Source organism: Lemur catta, chromosome 10 (assembly GCF_020740605.2).
Source record: "Lemur catta isolate mLemCat1 chromosome 10, mLemCat1.pri, whole genome shotgun sequence".
NCBI lineage: Eukaryota > Metazoa > Chordata > Mammalia > Primates > Lemuridae > Lemur > Lemur catta.
In genome coordinates this window covers 80,147,941-80,171,694 of record NC_059137.1, presented here as the reverse complement: position 1 = coordinate 80,171,694, position 23,754 = coordinate 80,147,941, and the positions used below count along the sequence as shown (strand labels likewise).

The 23,754-nt window shown below is 44.7% G+C and overlaps 1 protein-coding gene and 1 pseudogene across 2 annotated transcripts in view; both read right to left on the bottom strand.

The window, feature by feature from the left end:
- Positions 1–4,237: 4,237 nt before the first annotated feature.
- On the bottom strand, positions 4,238–5,774 carry LOC123646082 (annotated as a pseudogene).
- A 1,317-nt stretch (positions 5,775–7,091) lies between these two features.
- HSD17B3 (hydroxysteroid 17-beta dehydrogenase 3) overlaps positions 7,092–23,754 on the bottom strand; it is a 49,748-nt gene continuing 33,085 nt past the window's right edge. Inside the window, exons 3-11 of one of the 2 annotated variants that reach the window (XM_045562730.1) lie at positions 21,794–21,869; positions 19,906–20,013; positions 18,697–18,764; positions 17,345–17,380; positions 14,399–14,433; positions 13,230–13,311; positions 12,227–12,292; positions 8,941–9,090; positions 7,092–7,202 (exon numbers count right to left, since the gene is read on the bottom strand). In XM_045562730.1, coding sequence (XP_045418686.1) covers positions 7,092–7,202; positions 8,941–9,090; positions 12,227–12,292; positions 13,230–13,311; positions 14,399–14,433; positions 17,345–17,380; positions 18,697–18,764; positions 19,906–20,013; positions 21,794–21,869 — 732 coding nt within the window. The remainder of the gene's footprint in view (positions 7,203–8,940; positions 9,091–12,226; positions 12,293–13,229; positions 13,312–14,398; positions 14,434–17,344; positions 17,381–18,696; positions 18,765–19,905; positions 20,014–21,793; positions 21,870–23,754) is intronic. The other variant, XM_045562731.1, reaches the window with a different exon arrangement.

The following is a 23,754-nucleotide window of genomic DNA, read 5'->3' as shown; positions in this document are numbered from 1 at the left end:
TTCCAGGTGATAGGATAACTGGTGATTTATCTTCTCTTTTTTCTATAGTTTTTATATTTCCTACACTGTGTATCTAATCAGGAAAATTATTTTTTAAAGATTAAAAAAAGACAGTTTATTTCCACAACTTACTTGAGACTTACAGACTATAAGAGCTGCATAAAAAAGGATAGATCATGTAGTAAGACCTAATTTGACTGATGAGGTAACCAGAGCCCAAAGAGGCCAAGTGGCTTGGCCTGAAACAGCACCTCTCCTTCTGTGGCCTTCTTTTCTTTCTTAACAACCTTACCCTTACACACACACACACACACACACACACACACACACACACACACACACAGGCAGCTCAAAAAATTTGAGGCATTTCTTTCCTAAATTGGCTTCTGTTCTAAAACTTCTATGGGATTAGGTAGGAAAGACTCAACACCTCTCTCAGATGAGTCAGGCCCAGCTGAGGCCTGAGCACAGTGGATAAGCCACAGTGACGACAATCATCTTTTTTTGGCATCAGAAGGGGACGAATCTGATTGAAATCATGCTGGCCCTGAGAGGAGCATCCTCAGCTTGCTCTGGCAAGGACTGGCTTAAGGAGCCTTTGAAGTGGGACACTCTGGTTCCCATCCACAAGAGCAAGGCAAGGATGAAACCCCAGGGAACCTCCCCAGCAACAGCTGCCGATGCTTCTCTGAGCAGCAGCCCATAATCACCTCATTTCCCTGCTCCCAGTGTTGTCCAAGGGCCTCTTTGGCCTTTGGCATCCTGCAAAGCAGCACAGATGGGAGGCTGGAAGAACGCACAGGGAATGCATCTATCCAAACTGCTGGCTTCTGATGCTGCTCCGCCCCGGGGCTCCCAAGCCCTCCAAAGATAAGAGAATCAGGCGAGAAACAAGAGCCCAGTGCGCCTCAGCAGAAACAAAAGGTCAGTGAGAGTTGGCAGGCCTCCCTGTTCCTGAATGACTCCCAGAGGATGGTGCATTGGAAAGTGGTCAGCGTTGAAATCCAGACATGTGGGCCTGGCCGCAGAAGCCTGATTCTTCCCCTTGTCTCTATGGTATGTGAAAGTGAAAAATACAGAGTTGGTGCTATAGTGCTCACCCTTGGACATTAATTTCCACTAAACAAACTTAGCCCAGACTGTAGGGCTCTACTGTTGTGTTTTAGCCTAGGGATGTGGGCAAGAGATGACCCAGATTCAAACCCCAGCACTGCCACTCACTGGTCAGGTGAACCTGCACACGTTAGTTAACTCCTCTGTGCCTCAGTTTCCTCATCTGCAAAACGAAGGCAATAATAATAGTACCTACTTCGCAAGTCATTATGAGGCTTTACATAGTCCCTATGATTACTGTTCAACAAATGCTAGCTATTATCTAATACTAGTGGGGATGGGGACAAAGATCTTCAAATACAGAGATTTTCTGCCCTCATTGCATAAGCCAGTCCAACCAACATCTGGGAGCCTTTACTGTGAAGAAATTCTCACTTACTTTAAAGAACTTCAAGAAGCTTATTGGATAACCATTCAAATCAACTGAGCATTAATATATTAGAAAAACCCCAGTATCATTGTCAACTAAAAATTATCTCTAAAAATCCATCCCAGGCTGCATAAACTGAAGTGCATTCCTTTTTCCCCTAAGCTGCTGATTGTGGAAGTTCTTCCTCAAAGGCAAACTTACCAGGGTTTGATGTACAGGTTTCTAGAAACAAAATACCTATACTTTTATAAGTTGCTCCAGCACTAGCTGAAAGGCCAAGTAATTCACAATTGATAGATGCTAGGACAAACACTCATACTAAGATTAATGAGTGGGGCACATTGTATTTTCCAAAGACAAGCATGACAATATCGACCATTTCATTTCATACAAGAGGTAGTAGGTTTGGCACCCCTCCTACTGAATGGCATGATGCTCTGTGACTTCCAGGGTTAAGTCATACAAGACAGTACAGCTTCTACTTAGTTCTCTTTGGGATGCTCATTCTTGGAACCCAGCCACTCTGCTTCGAGGAAGATCAAGCAGCCACTTAGAGAAGCCATGAATAGGTGTTCCATGTGGCAGCCCCAGCTGGAGTCTGAGCCAAGAACCCCCTCAATCTCCAGACATGTAAGTAAGCAATTCTTCAAATGATTCTAGCACACACACCACCCCGTGTGTCCGCAGCACCCCAAGAGTTGAAGACCTACAAAAACCTCATTTCTACAGTTATCAACTCCTGCATTAAAGCAATGGGTTTTTGTTTTGTTTTGAAAAAGTGCTTTGATAATTTCCCGTACAGTTTTTTTAAACTATTTACATGTTGACTTCTACATGCTCTTACATTTGTGTAAAACATTTATACATATTCTTTACAATGTGCACATATGTTAAATGGCTGTATCATAAACACTGTTCTATGGGATTTTATAAAATAAAAATCAAGTAGGGAAAACAACTTAAAAAAACGTTAACAAAAACCCGTGATATTGAAGAATAAGACGTTCCCATGTTCATGTTCATTTGATTTCCTCATCTACTCATTTTTTGATTTCATTTTATTTATGCTGCCCAGACTTTCCATTTTCTGTAATATAATTATTAGGTCAGAAAATGAAAGCGCAGGCGGTAATGTGCTTAGGCAACTGTGGAAGACGGAAATCCTCGTCCACAGGAGTGAGACGGTGTGTCTGAGTGTCCAGATTTAGAGCTGACAGTGTGTCAAGATCCTGTTGTGCTTTATGACATTAACTGAAGTACTGTGCTTAGAAAAATTCTGTCTGAAGTTTAGGACATAGGAAGACCCTCAGTCTGTACTTTCTCTTCAACCTAAGAGCCCAGGGATTCTGCACACTGTTCAGGCTGTCACCCTTCTCAGTTCTGGAACTTTCCACTGGGGGATGGGAGCAGAGGTGCCAAACTGTGCTTTTTATCTTCTCTGACACCACCACTGGCCCGCTCGCCCACAATCCCAGTCACGCAGGTGCCATACTAGCACCACCCTTCTCCTTAAGTCTGATGAACAGCTGAGGAATGCAGAGGGGAGGCATCCTGAGCCACAGGGGGTGCCGCCTTTGCACCTTCCCCTATGGCAGCGATCCCCAACCTTTTCGCCATCAGGGACCGGTTTCATGAAAGACCATTTTTCCATGGGCAGGGGGGCAGAGCTCAGGTGGTGATGGGAGCAACAGGGAGCCACTGTAAATACAGATGAAGCTTCCCTGGATCACCCCCTGCTCACCTTCTGCTGTGCAGCCCCAGTTCCTAAGTTTCATGGAAGACAATTTTTCCATGGAAGCGGGGGAGGGCAGAGCTCTGCTGCCCAGTCCCTAACAGGCCACATACCCAGGGGTTGGGGACCGCAGCCCTAGAGTACTCCTGCACACAGATATCGGCACAGCTACTCATCCCTGGAAGCAAGGCCATGGAATTCTTTTTAAAGCCCCCACATTTTTCTTACTTATTCCTTCTGGCATAAAGCATGCTTTAACCACGATTAGGAAGGAAGTGTGAAGAGAGAGCACTGGTCCTCACGTAAGAGCAACACATCGGAAACAACCCCAAGGGCAGTAGGTGGGCAGGTTGACCTGCATGTCTGCCAAGCTACGCTCCCTGACGGGACATGTGACAGCCTACCTGCCACACACCACGATGGCACCAGCAGCCCCAAGAGCCCCCTGCTTCCTGCCTCCTGAAATGTAAGCACTTGAGTTATAACTGTGTTAATGGAAGGGATGCAGATCTCCCTAAATGGACAGGAACCCCAGAGGACTGAAAAGAGTTATAAAAATATACAAACATATATATTCTTTTTATTCTGGCATATGTCATATTTTTGAGAAAGCAATCAGTAATTAATTATCTGACATTGGGGAAGAACTTGAAGATTGTAGGTGACTTGTAAATTATGGTTCTATGTCTCAATAGGAGGAAACCCCTAATTTTCCATTCAAAATTCTGCTAACTTTAAGTACTTTCCAAAAATAGAGACAATTTCTATTTAAATAATGGAAATCATGGTTTAAATCATAGTTATGGAAAAAAACAAAATAAGACCATCTCTAATAACTGATGCCTTTAGGCTGGTTAATAAAATAAATGCAGTTTTTTGCAATTCTATTTCTTTTTGGTTTTCTTTCTTTCCTTTTTTTTTTTCTTTGTGATAATAGAGAAAAAAAATCCATTTTGAATTGCATTGCCCCAAGTCAGAAAGAAGCACTTTGGAATTTTCTTCATATTCTGTTTTATTCTGTTCTACATAACCAGAAATTGGCTGAGGGGCTGCCTCAACTTTTCTGCAATTGTTTGGTAAAAGTGCACTTGCTGCTCCAGGTACAGGCAAATGATGCTGTTGTAATCATAGATCCGATTACTGTGAAAGTGATTCAGCTCACCTTGCAATGTATAAGACATGGTGTAGACTAGTTTCACCAAGTTCTGTTTGTCTTGTGGGGTGATTTTGCTAGTTGCAACTAGTTTATCACTTTCTTTCACTTTTCCTATTGCTCCCTTGTGGGTGCCAATGATATCAGGGAAGCAACCAAGAAAACCTTTATACTCACGATTACATTCCATCAGGAAATGGAGATCTTTCTTTGGCTATTCTGCCAAGAGGCTGGCAATTTCTTCCTAAGTCTTTCCTGCTTCTGTTACTGCATCACTGAGATTGGTTTCACCTTGATTGCCACTAGAACTAAACACTTTTGCTAAACTCTGCAAGGCCTTTCCTATCTTCTGATATTCGTTGGGAAATGGCCCTGGGCACCACTTCCAGTGCTCCTGCGTGACAGTCAGCAGCACCTTCAGGCCAGCATCCATGGCCTTGGGGAACTTCCCAACACCATCGCACTTCTGCTCTATTTCTATTAAGTCCAAGTCAGGTGCCTCCGGTTCCATGGTGGAAAATATCAGAAGTCCTGCCAGCTCATCTGTCTCGGCCTTTCTCTTTCCACTTTTCCATTCCTTCTCATCTCAGAAATTCAGGAACTGCTGAAAAACCTCCCTTTATGAGATGACGGGATGCTGACACTTTCTGGTCACCCAGGCCTGAAGTCTCTCCACGTGCATTTTGATAAATTCCCCTTTAAAGTAGCCTGTGACTTGTTTGTCCGGAAGAGAAGGGATTGGAATGTTCCTGGTTTTGCAAATCCAGGAAATTTGTTAAGTGGTAGCTTCACGGAAGATGCACCAACGTGACTGTTCCCTGCTGACTGTCTCCTGCTTCAGCTGATTCTGAATCCTTGAAGTAAGGAGAGGACGGCTCAGGGTCATCCCAGTCATCATCGCCACCAGTTGCTGGACCTTGGTAGGTCTGTGGGTGGCCAAAGGCAGTGTCTCAGTTGTTAGGAGTGTTTCTTTGGGTGCCAGCCCCCTCTGGCCGTGGCCCCCCAACCATCCGAGCTCTCCCAGTTCCCGGATTTAGAGTCACTCCAGGCTGAGCAGGGGTCATCGCCACCGCCGACCTGGTTATTGCTCTTGGCAGCTGACAATTGGCTTGAGCTGCATTTAGTGACAGGAAATTAAGGAAGGCTTGATCAGCCACTGAGTGAGTTTCCTCAAGAAAACGGATCTTTTCCATCACTGGGTAAATTTCCACGTAGTCTGTGGGAACAAGCCCTCCTCCTTTGCTGTCCCTTCCTTCCAGCCACCCTCCACCAGCATCCGCATTTGTAATCGTGATGACTTCTTCACTGACCGTCAATTCATTATTTCCAGGTTCGGCAGCAAAATCATACATAAACCGAACCTTGGTGGCCATAGCGGGCGGGTCCCCGGAGCCGGGAGGGCGAGGACAAGGGCGGCGGCTACAGCTGGCCCCCGACAGCTGGGCGCAGTCAGCCACCGCCCTCTCGGCAGTTCCTGAAAGTCCGCGGCTGCTCAGCCCGGGCCGTGCCGCCAAGTCTCCATAGAACGCGGTGTGGCGCCACCGGCCCTAGGCCACAGCCCAGCCTCCGCGCCCAGACTCCGCCCCCGCCCAGACTCCGCCCCGCGGCCGCCCCCACCCGCCGCCGCCTCCCCGTCCCCCCACCACGCCCTTGGATCTCCGGGGCTGAACGCCGCCCTAGTGGCGAGGGGTTCGGGGCTGGCGCTCAGGGGAAACGTTCAGTGGTGCAGAGAGCTACTCGGTTTTTAAACTATTTTTAATAACATATCGTTGCATGTTGTTGTTTTTACAGCCTTAACAGAACCCCGAACATAAATGACATAGATAAAGCTAGTGCTGCATTCATTGAAAATGGGGGAGGAGGGAGACCAGGAACCAGCCTGCTATAGCTACTGCCCGATGCTTCCCTTGCCCAGCTTCCTGGGCCTCTGAGGAACCCAGTTTGAGAACCAGTGAACTCTCCGGGACTACAGAAATCTTGAAAAAAATCTAGCAACTTCAGATATTCTTTCAAGTTTCGACTTTTACAAACTTAGTTATAAAAGTAGCTTACTAGGCTGGGGGGGGTGGCTCAAGCTTGTAATCCCAGCACTTTGGGAGGCCAAGGTGGGAGGACTGCTTCAGGCCAGGAGTTTGAGACCAGCCTGGGCAATAAGTAAAACCTCCATCTCTACAAAAAATTAAAAAATTAGCCAAGCGTGGTGGTGCGCCTATAATCCCAGCTACTGGGAGGCGAAGGCGGAGGCCGAAGATAGTTTGAGCCCAGTAGTTGGGGTTGCAGTGAGCCATGATGATGCCACTGCATTCCAGCCTGGGCGACAGAGCGAGACCCTGTTTCAAAACACCACCACCACCACAACAACAAAACTAGCTTAGTAGGTATAATTGTTCTCAATATTCCAAGCATCGGAAGTTTCATCTCATCACATTTATATAATAAGCTCACTATAGAAATTCCTCCAATTTTCCCCGTAGACACCTTCATCTCCTCACACACCAAACCCTAAAACCCCATGGCACAACACATGCTTTTACAAAACAGCTTTCCCAAAGATCTACAGGTTCAAGTAAAGCGGCAAAAAAATGTATATTCTAAGTCTTTGTGGCACCATCCCCCTCCGGCGCAGGGCAGGGGGTGAAGGGTGCTGGTCTGCTCCTCCGGTCCTCTCCAGCCACGCGGACCTGGGGAGGAAGAACCACGCTGGATTCCACCTGTGGCCGCGGCTACCTGGCCCGGGCGTTCCGCTTCAGGTAATCCGCGTACCGCGTCAGCAGCAACCTCTGGAAGGCGCCGCTGTAGAAGACCCAGGCGGGGATCAGGCTGAGAAAGCCCGCCTTCAACAGACAAAAAATGAGAGTGTCTGGGAGGAAAGAAGAGCATGGAAGGCCTGCAACTCAAGCACGTCAGTTCATATTCATGGTCTTTGAAAATAGTTTTTCTGACTACTGAAATGAAGTCCCAAAATCTTTTAAGTACCTGCTGAAGTTTAAGGGTCTTATGATACTTTCTCAACACACGAGGTTTTTCTCAGACACCAAAGCAGTCCCTTTAAACTCCTTTGACACCCTCAGTAGCATCAGCCCTAAGGAAATTCTTTTTTTTTTTTTTTTTTTGAGACAGAGTCTTGCTCTGTTGCCCCAGGTAGAGTGCAGTGGCGTCCTCATACCTCACTGCAACCTCCAATTTCTGGGCTCATGCGATCCTCCTGCCTCAGCCTCTGGAGTAGCTGGGCAGGCACCACCATGCCCGGCTAACTTTTTTCTGGTTTTTTAGTAGAGACCGGTTCTCACTCTTGCTCAGGCTGGTCTCAAACTCAAGCTCAAGTGATCCTCCCACCTCAGCCTCCCAGAGTGCTAGGATTACAGGCATGAGTCACTGTGCCTGGCCAAGAAAATAAAGATCTTATATTCTTTGTGCATGTCCACCTTGTGGTGTGAGTTAAGTTGGTGATTCTGCACATTGCTAAGGCAATTCTCCATGTTGTTGAGGTTCTACGGTAAAAATAGCAAGTAATAATGCAAGAAAGTCTAATATCTCCTGGTAGAGTCTTTGTGAGACCCAGGAGGTAAAGGAATGCTTTGGGAGACTGTAGTGCATTGATCACGAATCCTTCTAGCATCCGTGAAAGAGAGAGAAGGAGAGAGGAAAGTGGAGAGAGGAAGAGAGATGAGAGAGAAAGCGAGAGGAGGAGAGAGAGACAGGAGAGAGAAGAGAAAGGAGAGAGGAAGGAGAGGGGGCGGGATGTAAGAGATCTAATTCCCACAGTAGAAAAGCCTATAAGGTAGAGGAGAAAGCTGACAGACGATGGGTAAGTAAGGAAAATCCATCTAAAATTTTTTGTGGGAGCTGAGAACAGGACTACGTTGACATTGTGTTTGTTTCAGTATGAGCGTGGAAATCCTCAAGTCTACCTTTGTTTCATGTTGGTGTTTGCTTTAAAAGCAGCCTAGGAAAGGTGAAAATGTCTTGTGCCATATGCCACTGAACCTTATTTCCACCTTTGGTGGAGTCCATGGTAACAAAGCTGGCTGGAACATGCTCACAGAGCCCGTCGTGCACACTCCTACCTCCTCGATTCACGTGCACTGACATGTTGGTAGCTTAAAATCAGCCACTGTGGGAGGATTTACACCATGGAAATCAGGAAATGCTAGTTTGTAAATTAAAGAGGTTTGGTTTGGTTTGGTTTTTTTCCCTGGAGGGCTGGTCATTAAACATTTACTAGAACAGAGGGCCAAGGAAGACAGCAGCTCCCAAAAGGAAGCTTCAAGTGTCTGTCTTCCCTGCCCAAAAGCTCCTGAGACCCACCTTCCTTTCTGAGTGGAGGAGTGAGGCAACCAAGGATGAGACTTGACAGCTTCGCATTACTCGTGGGCTGACACCCAGGTCTCCAGCTTCTCCCCCCTCGCCACATACTCCTTGCCAATGCTATGTTACTGCTTGGTGTCAACCCATCCTGCATGAGAGAATCGCTGAGCACCCCAAGAGCAAGGAAGAACTAGCCAAGCCCTGCTAGGGCTGCCTGCACTCCCTCCCTCCATTGCTTCAAGAACAGAAGTTGTTCTCAATTACCAAGATTTCATGGGCAAGGCAGCCACAGGTCTCATCTCCAATCGTGACGTAGTTCAGTGATTCTTTAACAAACTCCTCAGCAGTCTTGGTTATCACATTGGTGTTTAGATGCTTCGTCATTGCGGTCGAAATTGCATATGGAGTCAGCACCTACAATAGGAAATAAAGACCACAGCACAGGAAACAAACCTGAGAGATCAACACTCATTTTACTGTCTCACCATTTCCTGACTCTTCCCTTTCTGTAAAAAGTTTTTGAGATCCTAAATGGTAAAAGACACAGAACTGGCTCAGAGCTGGAAGTCCAAAAGTTTGGTTTTTCAAGACGAGACTTCAACCACCCAACACCGGATGGCCCAAATGCCCTCCCCAGCCCACAGGGCAACTGACAGAACATGAGTTGTCTCTCAGAACAGGGTTTCAAGACTTAGCAAATAAAAATGCAGGAAAAAGAACACCCAGATAAATTTGTAGTTTAAACAATGAAAAAAAGAGAAAAAACAGAAATCCGTGGTGATTTCTAAACATGAATGATTGCCACAGCCACCTGCTTCCTAGCCATGGGGCACCCTTAGCATTATCTTGCTCTTGATCATCGTGGGCCACCCAGCAAGTAAGAGAAAGTGAAAAAGACTGTGACCTTTCAAAAACCTAGTGGCCTCTCCAAATGCACACACAATGGGTGCACAATAAATATTTATTAAATGAATGAGAAAGTATCATTATGTACTAAGTATTGCATGGGGCGGACTTATACTAAAAACTATTCGTATGCTCTGGTTTCTCTTCAGAACAAACAAATCTTTCGACTTTTACTAAAAACTACTCGTACTCATCTGAAATTCCAACTTAACTGATGTCCTGTATTTAATCTGGCAACTCTATCTCAGTTTATTTCTAATACATGTAACTAAAGTTGGAGCAACTTAAAGTATGTTGGATTCTCACTTTCACACTTCAGTTAGGAACCAAGAGTGGTACATACCTCATAACCTTTTTCTGTGTGGTAATAAAAATAAGTAACCACACATTGTGCCCTAAAAATCCAACACCGTGTTTCTACCTTTGGTCTAACCACATTGTGGCCTGCATGAGGATTCATAACAGAGATTTATTACCTCATTCCCAGATACAGAGACCTGGGCATCTTTAGAAAGAAAAAATATTCATGCTATTAATAGTTTTCTTGGTTTTATTTTTCTTCACATCACATTTGAAGTTACATTGTTTCATAATTGAATTCAATTATGAGCCAATTAATCCAGTTGAATTGATTGTTATGGAAATTAATGCTGTGGTTCATTTGCATAACACTTTTCTTTCGTGCTGTCAGAGAGTTACTCTTTGAGAAACATAAGGAGTATGCATTCTCAACTATGGTTTCAGGATAGGGAAATAACAAGTATTTTCATTCCTACGTAAGTCATGGTTGACAAAACACTTTTAAGTACAAAACAGAGGCTCAATAAATATTGTTTAAACTTGTATACTTATTCACTAGATCTTTACTACAACCCAGAGAGGGATGCAAGTATCATAAATTTCTTTTACAGAAGGGAAAACTGAGGCACACAGAGTTTAAGCAGGCTGTCTGGGACCACTCAGATAAAATTCAAACCCAAGTCTATAGTACATACTTCCTCATTCATTTAATAAATATTTATTGTGCACCCATTGTGTGTGCATTTGGAGAGGCCACCAGGTTTTTGAAAGGTCACAGTCTTTTTCACTTTCTCTTACTTGCTGGGTGGCCCACGATGATCAAGAGCAAGATAATGCTAAGGGTGCCCCATGGCTAGGAAGCAGGTGGCTGTGGTAATCATTCATGTTCAGAAACCACCACGGATTTCTGTTTTTTTTCTTCCAGGCACATGATAGAATTGTACTTCCTTGATCCCTATGGCTGGGTGGGACCATGTAACCATATCTGGCCAATGAGTTATGAGCAGAAGTGACATGTCATTTCAGGGCCAGAGTACTCAACTGTCAAAGCAACATCCTTTAGAACTCCTCCTTTTTGGTGTCAACTGATAATAAGCAGGATCACCCTGGGTGCTCCATCACCCTGGGTCCGTGCATCACTGCAACAAGCTAATATCTCCTGCCAGTTCACAGTGAACATGTAGCATGAATGCAAAATAAGACTTTGTTGTTTTAAGCTACTGAAATTTTAGGGGTTACTTTTTACTGCAGCAAACTTAACCTGTGCACAGTAGCACTGTTGCAAAAGGGAAGTTCCAACTTCAGCTGAAGTTGCAGAATGGAAAACACAACGTGGAAGGGGGAAGAAATTTCTGATGGGTGAGACTGTTTCAGCAGGGCAGAGAAAGGGACTGTGGCACGATGACATGGCTGTTTACAGTCACCCACTAGGCTGGGAAAATGCTGTTATTGGCCAAATTCCTACCATTAACTCATCTCTACCTATTTAATAAGCTTCATCCTATAGTTGGTTAGTTTATAGTAAAAGCCGCGTAAAATACTTTTCCACCTGGACATTTTAATCGCAATGTGTGTAGCAGTAATTTCAAAGATATAACTTTGTGCCTTTTTCATTTCTAATAGTATATCATAACACTTTTCCCCAAACAACAATAACAAAACCAAAAAACCTCTGTTTATTCTAGGTTCCAGACTCTGCTTAACTCTAACTCTGTGGCTGAACCAAGCACAAGTAAATCACTGACACTTCAGAACATCATGTTGCTCAGCCTATAGACAAGCCAGCTCTATTTAGGTGAGGACAGGTGATCTCCATGGTGGCTCTGCCATTGTAGCTGGAAGGGGAAACGGCATCCCTTCCCCGACTGCCCAGGAACCAGGGTGTGGGGATCTCTGTGGCCCATCACGGATCAACATCCCCCAGGGGAAAATCCCCTCCCCAGCTACGAGCCCTTCCCCTCTTTCCAGCATGGACCACATGCTCAGTTTTGTTTTATTTTGTTTCTTCTCCACAATTCCACTCACATAAGCCTGTGTGCTGTACCTAGGGCAGAGAGGAAAAGGCAAGACCCCAGTTTCCATTTTGATGCAGCATCAGGTAGCAAGAGGGTCCACGGTATTTTCTGAGCCCTGGGCACGGGGGGAGGGCAGCAGAAGCCACAGCAGCAGGCAGCACCAAGGTGGCTGTGGCTGCCCTGGCAACTGTCACAGGAACCCACATACGGTCACCCAGCCCATCTCCCTGCTGGCCACACATGCACAGCCAGTCCTGCGGGAGGCAGTGGCCCCAGCTCCAGGGGGTCCAGAGTGCCCGTTCCCGAGGACACACAACTGTCCACCTCACCTGGATGATGATCCCTTTTGCTTTATATTCCACTTGCAGTGCCTTGGAAAACGTGCACACAAAAGCCTGGAGCAAGAAGAAGAAACACCTAAGGCCCCAGAGTTTGCTTCCTTGTCAGAACAAACGCTTTCAGATTTCAGGGGGTACCTTGCAGGCACTACCTGCTTCCTGCTTTACCTTAAAATACAGTGGGGAGCTGTGAATCGAAGGGTACAAAGTTACCCTTTGTAGGATGAATAAGTTCTGGAGCACTACTGCGCAGCATGCGACATAGTTAACAATAATGTATCATATACTTGAAAATGACTGAGAGAGCAGATCTTAAATGTTTTCACTGCACACTAAAAAATAAGTATGTGAAGTCATGGCTATGTTAATTAGCTTGATTCAATCAATTCACAATGTACACAATATGTAAAAATATCACATTGTACACTGTCAATCTATACGATTTTTATTTGTCAAAGATGCCCTAATAAAGCAGGGTAGGGGGAGGAAAGAAAGTAGGGGGGACAGCTTGTCTTGGTGGGAATCCGCACTTCATTTCTCTATCTGGGAAGAGCGCCTTCCCTCAATGGGAAGACACATTTTGGGATAAGTATATCCCTAGGGCCACTGCATACAGTGTAGCCTGCTGGAGAAGGACTCCCTTGTCTAGCACTCCCTCCTCCTCGGGTTGTTTTTATAACTAGGGCAAAGGACAGCCCTCAAGGCCTCCAGGTCAGGGAGGAAGCTTCAATGTTACTTGTCAGCAGGAAGAGGGATGGGCCCCCAGCCCAGCAGGTGAGTGGGGCCGGAATCCCGCCCTGTCAGGCTGTGAGGCTGCCGGACTTAATGCGCCCAGAGGTGGCACCTGTCCCTAATCCGCACCCAGACTCCCTGCACATAGAAGGGTGCTGCAGACAAACCTCCCCATCCACTTGCCAGGTGATCCAAAGAAAAATGCCAACTGGAAATAATAAGAGGAAGAAGGAAGAGACTTGGGCCACATGGTATCACTCACCTTGGAAGCCGAGTACATGGTGTACAGTGGCCAAGGAAAGAGGGCTACCCCAGAAGAAATGTTCAGGATGAGACCTTTCTGCCTAAAAGGCAAAGAAGCAAAGTTTCCATTGCTTTGCCGCCAATCCCACTTTGAGTAGAAAGAAAACATGTGAATGCTGTCAAACTCCACCCTCTAGGCCTCCACGCGTGCTAGTGCTCTGCTTCCAAGAACTGAGTGGAACGAACTTCTGATGGGTTCTCCAGGACACCACACAGGGCTGTCTCTTGGCAGTCATGTGACATCAAGGGCATGTTCCTGGAAACAGAGGCTTTGCTACAACAGAGGTCTCCCAGGCAGAATACCGGATAACCAGCTCAGCTCAGACGGGATTTAAGGGGGAAGAGATCCTCCGCCCTTAAATGTGACCACATGAGCTGCAGGTCCCTTCACACTCACAAAGATGACCCACAGCAGGACAGATGTCATATGGTGGAATCCTGTCGTGGGTGGAATTTGACAGTCCAGCATCTGCTCACACAGACACCCCCCTACACCCGTTTCCAGGGGCCTTACTTTTCCTTTTGAAATTCAATAGCCTTAATCCTTCCCAATTAGATGGTTTCAATGTGGAGGGATGGGGTCTGCAAATTAGAATACAAGGCCAAGCCCCTTCTTCCTCTAGGGAAGATAAAACTATCAACCGTTTGCTTTTAATGAATACCACCTGAGCTCCCAAATGGCCCTTATAATAGGGTGATATAAACATGGACTAAATGGAGAAACTGATAGGGTGGAGATTTTTACCACTAAATTGGACTATTCATTCTGACAAAAGCTGAAATTCATAATAACAATGAGATGGTCTTGGTCTCAGGCCAGCTTCTGAAGTTTTCTTTTATGCTCAACACGAGTTAATTTTTTTTTAATCCAGTGTGTGCTGAAACTGCTGTTCTCTTCCTCCTTCCAATATCTGTTACATTTGACCTTCAAATATGCTAGTCTGTTTGCTGAGCTGGCCTGGCCCAGAATGTTACTTTTTTCCCCATAATCTCCATGTCCTTTCATCATAGTTTGTATCCTTTGTCAAAGCAGCAGCCAAAAGAACCCCCTCTCCCCAGTCCCTGCGTTAGCTGACTGCCAGGCAGGGAGGCCGTGCTGCTCCACGCTTTTCCGAAGAAAGACCTTACCTTGATTCCATGTGTTTCAGAATTAGCTGTGTCATCTACAAGAGAAGGCCAAAGTTAAGCCCTGATAAAGGAACTAAGTGGCAATGGGCGGGGACTTACAGAAGGAAATGCTGGAGGGAGCTGGGGGGAGAGACCTTAATCTTCTCAGATGGCCTCAAAAATAACCAATATTCATTGGAGGTCGTTCTGGCAACCCCAGAGTCTGGCTGGAACCCATAGGAGGCAGCCTAGACAGATGGCAAACTGTTCAGAGGCCTCTGGAGTCTTCCCCTTGAAGCTAAAGTCATCTTGGAAAATGGGGGCAGTGAAAATTTGTGGGAATTGGCTTTTGGCCATGGGATCCACACTGAGGTTCCCAAGATAGTCTTTATTCTGTGTGACAGGCAAAAGGAGTCTGGCCATGAGTCGGAACTGAGGGACTCTCTGGAAGCCTAACAAGAATCTACGAGCATCTCGTGGACAAGGTATGAGGCGAAGGACATCTCTCCAGTTCAACTGCAGCGGCACATGCAGCCAGCAGGAGGGCTGCGAAACAGCTCATAGCCAGAGCACATGGCCAAGCCTGTCCGTTGGAATTACAAGAGGGTTGAGAAGCCCCTTCCCTCCCAGCCTACCACACCTTCAGAAGGTCTTCCCTAACACTTCTGGGCCTAAATATCCCTCTAAAAGAGCTTTTCATTCCAGAATTACTGGAATGAATCACTCTGGGGTTGCCAGGCAATCCCATGGACTGCACTGTTCTCTGAAGCATGGCTGACTGGGACCAGGCCCTGTCCTAGGCGCAGGTTTGAGACAGGGGACCCAAATGGAAGGAGAGGAGCAGAGGGACAGAGGAGACTCAGGACGAGAAGACAAATGTTGCCCATTTCTCCGTGTGGTCTAGGGGCTCTGCAGTGGCTTCCCAGCAGGCGGTATCCCTGCCCCTGCTCCGTCTCACAAGCCGGGCCCTGGGCCCATCTCAGAGAGCCTCCAGGTAATGTTTTTACTGATGGGGGCGTCCGGGGGCCCTGGGGCATGGAATTCTCTAGAACCCACTGGACTGCCTCTGAAACACTGGATTTTGAGGAGGTGAGGGAAGCACGAGGGACTACATTGTGTCAGTGCCCTTTCCTGACCTAACTTCACTCAGGGTAGTATTTGAGCCCTGTCCTCAGAGTCTCCCGACTGAATTCACTTGCCTTGTTGAGTGAACGATCCCAATTAGAGAGACAACACTGAATTTTGTGGGTCCCTGTCTCAAAGCTCCCAATATTTAGTTTCTTATCCCACCTTCTCTTGGCCCTCAAACTCATACTCTCCCATCTCTGCCCTTGATAGAGGGCTCTACTGCTTCCAGATGGCTCCTTTGTAATAATTAAGTGACGTTAATCATGCTTCCAACCAGCGTGGCTAATTGGGGCTTGGCATACTTAGAAGCTAACCTTCAGTTTATTTTCTTTGTTACTTAGGGAACTTAGTGTCTACTGATATATAATTTTTTTTTTTTTAACAAATCAAAGCATTTCTCCGCTAAAGGAGTCAGAGGGTTGTCAAATACATTTGGGAAACTCCCATGATCAAACAGCCCAAGACTGAAAGATCAACATGTAAAATAACTGAAAGATTTTAGTGGTAAGGCTGCAGACAACAGTTGGACATATAAAACTTAAAATTACATCAGCTGGGGCCTTTAAAAAGCCATGGATTGCTCAGCATAAAAAGAATGTGTGTTTGTGTGCCCAATAATAACTGAGCAGGAAACTATAAAATACCAGCATGCTTACAGAAAAACAACCCATTGTGAAAATAATTGTTGTCAGCCCAACTTATACACTTGAAAAAAAAATCGGGTTTTGGGGGGTCTATGCAGCATCTATTTCCCTGCCTTATGTTGGTAGTAACCTGATTTCCTTTGGGAAATCAGTCCTCCTCCACTGCCAGTCCACGTTGTTTGGATGAGTGAGACTGAGCCTCCCCCTACTCTCCAACCAGCGTCCCAGCTCCTTGAAATCAGGATCAGGCCTTACTCATGGCTGCAGTTCCACTGACCTCCCAGAGTGGTCACTGGGGCTGCCATGTACAATTGTACATTTTGTGTACTGCGCAAGGTGCCCAGGTCTGGGGTGAGTACAGGCTGAAAGCTCAGGGCTCACTCACAAGCCATGTACCAAGCAGAGGTAGGGGGCTCTATCCCCTCCGAGGAAGGGAAAACATTTTGTTCCCATGAAAGTGTCATCTACTCACCAAATCACGCAGTCTCAGGTTGTGTTCATTCTTAAATGACACCTTTTTCTAAATTGTCTGCCGGAGGAGGTGGCCTTTTTCTTATTCACACAAAGGCACAGTGTAGGATAGCTTTGAGGGAGTCATGATACAAATGCTTGTGCAGCTGATCCTGAATTCTGAATGGCACCTAAGACATCATGGTCCAAAACTCTTTTGATAACAGACACAGAATCTGAAGCTCAAGGGAGTCAGATAACTTTCCCAGTGCCAACCATTAGTAGTTGAGCTGGGATCAGAATACAGAAGAACTTGAGCTTCAATTCAACAAACACTTACTGAACAGCAAAAGTCCAGAAAATCCAAGCCATGCCCTCTGTCATTTTTCCAGAGTGAGCTTTCTTCTGTTTACAAAAACTAAAACTAAAGGAAGATATTAATTTTTTTAAAAAAGTTGCCTTGGAATCCTGAATAAGTTTCAGCATCATCAAGCCTAATATGTCCTGACACGTGACAAAACTGAATGCAGAAATAGGATTCAGATATGAGAGAGAGTGAATCCATCACTGTATTTTCTTGATGAAAACAGAATAAGACAACTAAAAGACCACTACATGGCTTCTCAAGTGAGGTTCAATTTCAAAGAATCCTGCTTCTATAGTGAGAGGGGGCAATTCTCCTGAGTTCCCAAATTCCAACCACTACTACATCTTAATGCTTTCAGCACATATATGGATCACATACCTTGACTACTGAGGTGATGTTACAGTGGATGAGGCTCTGTAATAAGTAATCACAACCACAAGTCAGCCCGATCATTGGAGAAATTATCCTGAGAATTAATCAGTGCTAAATAACCATGAAGTGGGCAAAAGTACACATCGAAGGGTTCCATCACTCAGTCAGCCTGCAAATTAGGCTCCTAACTGATGTTCAGCAAGTACGTACTAGAATTGGGAAACATCTGACATCCATTCTATGATTCTATGTGTATGTGATCTTGAATAGAAGTCAGTTAAGAGTTTCCTTGAAAATTAAGGGGGAAATATAGATACAGTATTTCAAAGGAAGATATTCAATTTCTAGCTGGAGGAAGAGAGGTTAGCCCATGTGGGTCTAGGACAAAGTAGCGTAGAGAATAGAAAGATGAATGGTTGCATAACACAAGATAGAGGCTCTGGGCTATGGAGGCCAGGTAAATAAACTACTAGAATCACCCAGCATGCGAGGAAAGAGGGACAGACACACACAAAAGCACAAATGCAAACATAAACAGAGAAGGAGGAGCGACCGTGGAACTTGCTTAATGGAGAGATACAGACTTGTGCCAGAAACAGGGAGTGTGGAAGACAGAGACTGCAGGGTTAGATATGTTGTCCCAGAGAGGAGTTTGGAGAGGATGTGCAGCAGCCTCCCAGCAACATGGCATTTTATGCCAATGCAGTAGACTCAGGGCTTGGACAGGCCCACAGGAACACCTGCAGAGCTGGGGAATGGAAGCACGATGGCCTGGTCAGATTGGTATAACCCCTGACTTCATGGGTCGGGGCCTGGGGAAGGATCAACCAATAGTGTCTGCAAGGACTGTAAAATGCATAAAAAATTTACTCACGACCCACAATGGCAGCCATGGGTCTGTGCCCAACTCGTTGAATTTGCAACACCCCCAACCATAGAGATTGTGTCATGTACTGCCCTCACATTGAAAGCTGGACAGATCTGATTACCTGGGACGACAGAGATAGCCAAACTGGCCTTCTCTCAAGTGCAACCACAGCTATAAATTGGTTATGTAAAATTACCCCTTTGTAAAGAAAAGCATAGAGCCCCTAATGGATGGGGCAGTGGGCAGGTAAGTTTTGATGTGCAGAGCAGGGGGAAGATGTTTGTATCCTGGAGATGGTCATGCAAAGTGGTGGTACACTTGACTATGTACTAAGGTGAAAAGACAGAGGAAGCTCAAGACACACACCGTGCAATACAGAGTTTTGGCCAGACAGGCTTCCCACCACTCCTTCCCAGGCCCTGGTGATCATGCAGCCAGAGGGCCCAGTACCCAGAGAGAGGAATCCGTACACAGAAGGGCACAGGTTTACCTGGATTTCATCCGGTGCATTAAGGAAATAGCTTGGGAAAAGGTTTGGAAGCATTCCGACATTGTTGACTGGCAGAAAGAGGCAAAACAAAAATGTGTCAGAGGAACAAATTTTCCCAAAAGGGGGTGCAAAAAGATTTATATATAAGATTGTTCATCGCAGCATGATTTGATAACAGTAAGGAAACTGGAGAGGGAAAATGTTGTCTGCTTATAGGAGACACTTAAAAGAATCATAGTGTAGTCATATGTTGGAATGGAATGCAATCATTAAAAACCATGGCTGCTTAGAATTTTAAAGACATGGGAAAACTTTGTGATATAAGTTTTTTAAAAACATATATTACAAAACAGCACATACATATAATCCCAGTTTTTAAATTATGTGTGTTTGTACTTGGAAAGATGTGCACCAAAATACTATCTCAGACTATTGGGATTTTAAGAAATTCATTTTTCTTTTGTAAGTCTCTCTATTCTTTCCAATTTTTCTGCAACGATATGCTTTACATTTTTATTTGTAAAAATGTAATTACTTTTAAAATTCAGCAGAAAGTTTAGAAATCAAATCTTACTTTCTTCTATATACAATACAAACACTACACTGTGTATGTGACTATAAAATGCCTTGACTATAAATCATTACAGGAAAAATATTATTTTAGGCCAGGCACTGTGGCATAGCCCGGCTCTAGGGAGGCTGTAGTGGGAGGATCGCTTGAACCCAGGGATTCCAGTCCAGCTTGGGCAACATATTGAGACCCTCATCTCTATAAAAAAAATAATAAATAATATCATGTTTTATGAATAAGAAAGAAAGTCAGTTCTCAAATAACTACACTGACTCATTATGTCATGGATCAATCACAGCAATGTTTGTTTACTAAACTAATTCCTTTAGGCCAATGTTTTTGGGATTCCTCTTCTGCCAAATGTCAACATCAGTTCCATGAAGGAAAATTCATTTTAATATCAGAAAATATAGTTGGGAAGGTTGGAATATGTAAGTTTGATACATTTCAAAACCATATATAAACTTTTTAATCTAGTAATAACTCTTGAAGAATTGAACTTTAATACTTAGTTTAATGCTGCAGCTTAAAATACAGTCACGGGTTAAGTTTAAGCTGCCATGACATTACCAAGTGCCACTAAGACAATTATTTCAGTGATGTATTACAATAAGCTTTGCATTTTGCAATTTACTTACCTAAAATTCCAATTTCTAAGCCTTTAAGTTTTTCTTTAATATGTTCATAGATGTCATCTTTGGTAAAATCTGCTTGTATGATCTTCACGCTATTCCCTGTAGTCCACTCTGCAGTGGAAACAACAGGTTTTTTTTAATGAACAGGGGTCCAAATCCCGCCCTATCCATGAAGTTTTCCCAGTGCTCTTGTACTACCCAAACAGACACTTAAGAGGACAGCACATTACCTCAGTTAGAAATATTAATAAGAAACAGCCCTGAGCAAATGCTGGGAGGTGCTAAGAGATTTGTGAATGATGGTTTCTATGTGTTTCTAAGAGTTACCGCAGTGACAAGTATATGCATTAAAATAGATTCAGTGCAGTGGTTCTCAAAGTGGGCTCCACAGCCACAGCATCAGCGTCACTGGGACACTTGTTAGAAATACACATTCTCAGCCTCCCCCCACCCAGACCTACTGAATTATTAATAGAAATGCTGGAGGTAGGGCCCAGCTAGTGATCTGTTTTAACATGCTTCCTGGTGACTCTGGTATATGCTCAAGTTTAAGACCCCTGGACTAATGGCTGTGAAAGCAAAGTCTGATGCTGCCTCTGCTCACTGTCAGGTCCCCTGTAAAAAGACACAGCAACCCTTTGTATTTGTCCAACATTGTAGCATTCATAAAGCATTTACATACATAATATCTTGTGTTAATCCTCCCTGCAACCTTGTGAAGTAGATATTATTATTCCCATATTCCAGACAAGAAAACTGAGGTTCAGAAAAGCTAAGTAACTTGCTCAAGGGCATCCACACTCTGTTTACTCCAAGTTCAACGTTCTTTCCACTATTCTGTGTTAACTTGCCTTGTGCAGGAGTTTTCAGGTAGATATGAAAGCCACAAGCAGTTCACAAACTGCTCAGTGAACTGCTTTAGCTTTGGAGTTAGACCCAACAGTTCTGGGTCAAGCAATCTTAAAGCATAGTTTGAGGCTGGGGGATGCTCTCAGTCCAAAGACACTACTTGCTTTCAGAAGGATAAGCACATTTTAGTACTGTAAGGAAAACACTAAAGAATGTCTGGGTCCTACTCAAAGTTACTTCTACTATCCAGACAGAACAAAAGCAGAATTCACTGGTGCGAGGGCGGTGACCTCTACGGTGTCTCTGCATGGCCCCACACCTCCCACATCTGTCTCCTGTCCCAAATCTCTCCCAGGGAAACAAGGCAGACCCCAGACAGCCCACCATGGTCTTCATGAGTCTTCATAATTGGAGACTCATCCCTTTGAGTTAAGGAGTTTACTAATTATTAAATTAATAACTATTAAAATTCAAATGCCCCAAAAGAAATATTATAATCATTATTAACTAAGAACATTTCAGAACAAATCATAATAATAAAACATTATGATATAAAACCTGCCTCTTACGGTTGTACAGTATACAACCTTCACAACCACACATGGCAACCCTGGATGAAATCGTTTTTTAAAATCTGACAACCACCAGTAAGCATCGTCTTTCATCCTCCTGCAAGGAGCAGAGCAGAGGACGTGAAGTCCCAGACACAGATCCTGCTTTTGAAGGGAGTGGCAGAAGCAACCAGACAGCTGGAGCCTCCGCATGAGCAGGGCTGATTCTAGGGACGAAGGCACCAGACCAAAGGAGAAAGTGAACCTATTTGTGCCTGAGTGTGTCCCTGCTCCACCCACCCCACGGGACCAGAGGGGAGCTAAAGCCAACACTTTAAATTCCCCCTTCACTTTGTGAACTGGGCTCCCCACAGGAAGGGGGGCACCCCAGGCTCTGAGAGCAGATGCAAGAATGCCGCCAACAGGCAGGGCCAGGGCAGGCTCGGCTGGTGGGCTCTACAAACACCTCCGTTATTTGGGGTGTCACTCACCAATCTCTGTGGCAATGTCCTGTAGTTTTTCCAGTGTCCGGCTGATAAGCACAATGTTGAAACCGTGTTTAGCTAGCTGGGGATGGGAGTAGGAAAACCAAAAATGACAAAGATAATGAGCAGACAGGGGAGGTGACTTGGTCTCAAGGTTGATGCGCTTAGGTGCAGGGTGATGTGCTTGCTTCACCTGGGTTTAAATGTGCAGAATGTTTAAATGCAACAAAGGTTTCTGGCTATGAACAAAACAGCCACAATGGGCCGAGCGAAATGTGCCATCGTAACAGTAGTTTACACTCGTGTTTGTTATGTGCCAGGAACCAGCCTACATGCTTTGCTCGTACAGGCCCACGGTCTGAAAGCTGCTTGTCTGAGATTCGTGGGGTCAGCTGTGTGTCAGAATTCAAAACGTTGGAGATTTTATACTATACATTATGTAACAGGGTCCAGGGCAGCACCCCGTAATAAAAACAGCATTTCTGCAGCAGCTTTTGAGTCACTTGCTATTCATAAGGACATTCTTGTGGTTCACCTGACCTGACACCGTTCTCCTTGTGTTCTGACTCTCAGCAGCAAAGGAAATGGAATCGGGAGCACAGGGGAAAGAGTTGGATGCGCCCTGAGACCAACAGGGTGGCTCTCTGCAGAGCGGACAAAGCATAGACTCGCAAGGGATGAGTGGCGACATGGGAGAGATTCCATGGGGGACACATAAACTTGGTGTGCTGGGGGCGGGTGGGGTAGTGTCCACAGGCAGCCAGAGACTTTTCTACACCTAAAAATGCCATTGAGGAGAAAAGTTAGAGCTTTTTCTGAAAGACAAAAAGGAAAAAACCCACATTAATTTAAATAGAGACTGATGACGTTTGAGTTAGTGACACAGGCCCCAGTTTATTGAAATCTTTCTCTGTGGTGTTAAATGATTTATACTGCTATTTTTTTAATTGTGGTAAAATACACATAACATAAAATTTACCATCTCAACCAAAATATGGAATGCTTTACAAATCGTGTGTCATCTTGGGAGCCCATGCTAACCTCTGTATTTTTCCAAGCTTAGTATATGTGCTGCAGAAGCAAGCAGAATGCTGTTATTTTAAGAAGGAATTATATATGGTGGGAAACACAGAACATGCTGCATTGTGGGCTATAATATATAGTCTCCAATAGCCAATAATTCACTCTTCAGGCCCCTGGGCTCAGAATCACCCAAGGAGATGTCAAAAAACACGAATTCCCAGGAAAATCATCCAAGTAAAAATCTCTTGAGATTGAAGCCTCAGCACTTACATCTTTTTCTGTTTTAATTTATTAAATTATATTAGAAAATGCACAAACACATTCACATTGTAAAAGAGTCAACGAATACCAAGGGAAAAAATGTCCCCATGCCCCCACCAAGGCCCATTTCCCCACCCACCGGGGCTCCCTCTGCCTCTGCTTTGTTCTGGCTCCTTCCCTAGCTTTCTCCTGCACTTACAGGCATAGATGGGTATAGAGAGAAATAAATGTTTGTTTTTGTGGGGCTTATTTCTTTTTATCCTACATAAATGACATTCTAAGCAGTGTCCTGCAATATTCTTCTAAATTTGAAGTATCTTATCTCTAAGAATCATACCTATTTCCACATCAGTCCATGAAGAACCACTTGATTCTCTTTTATTACTTCATAGTGTTCTACAGTTCACCTTTGGGTGAGCATTTAGGTTGTTTCCAAGTTTCCCTACTGCCAATATTGCTACAGTGAAAACCCTTCTATATAGTTCTTTGTACATGTGAGTAAATTAATTCCTAGAATAGATAGACAAGAAGTGGAATTGCTGTGTCAAAGGGTGCATGCTTTTTACATTTTAATAGTATTGCCAAATAGCCCGCCTTTAAAACTAAAAATATTATACAATTATTGCCATTTCTCCACACTCTTGCCAGTATTTGATATTAGCAACCATTTTCCACCTGATGAT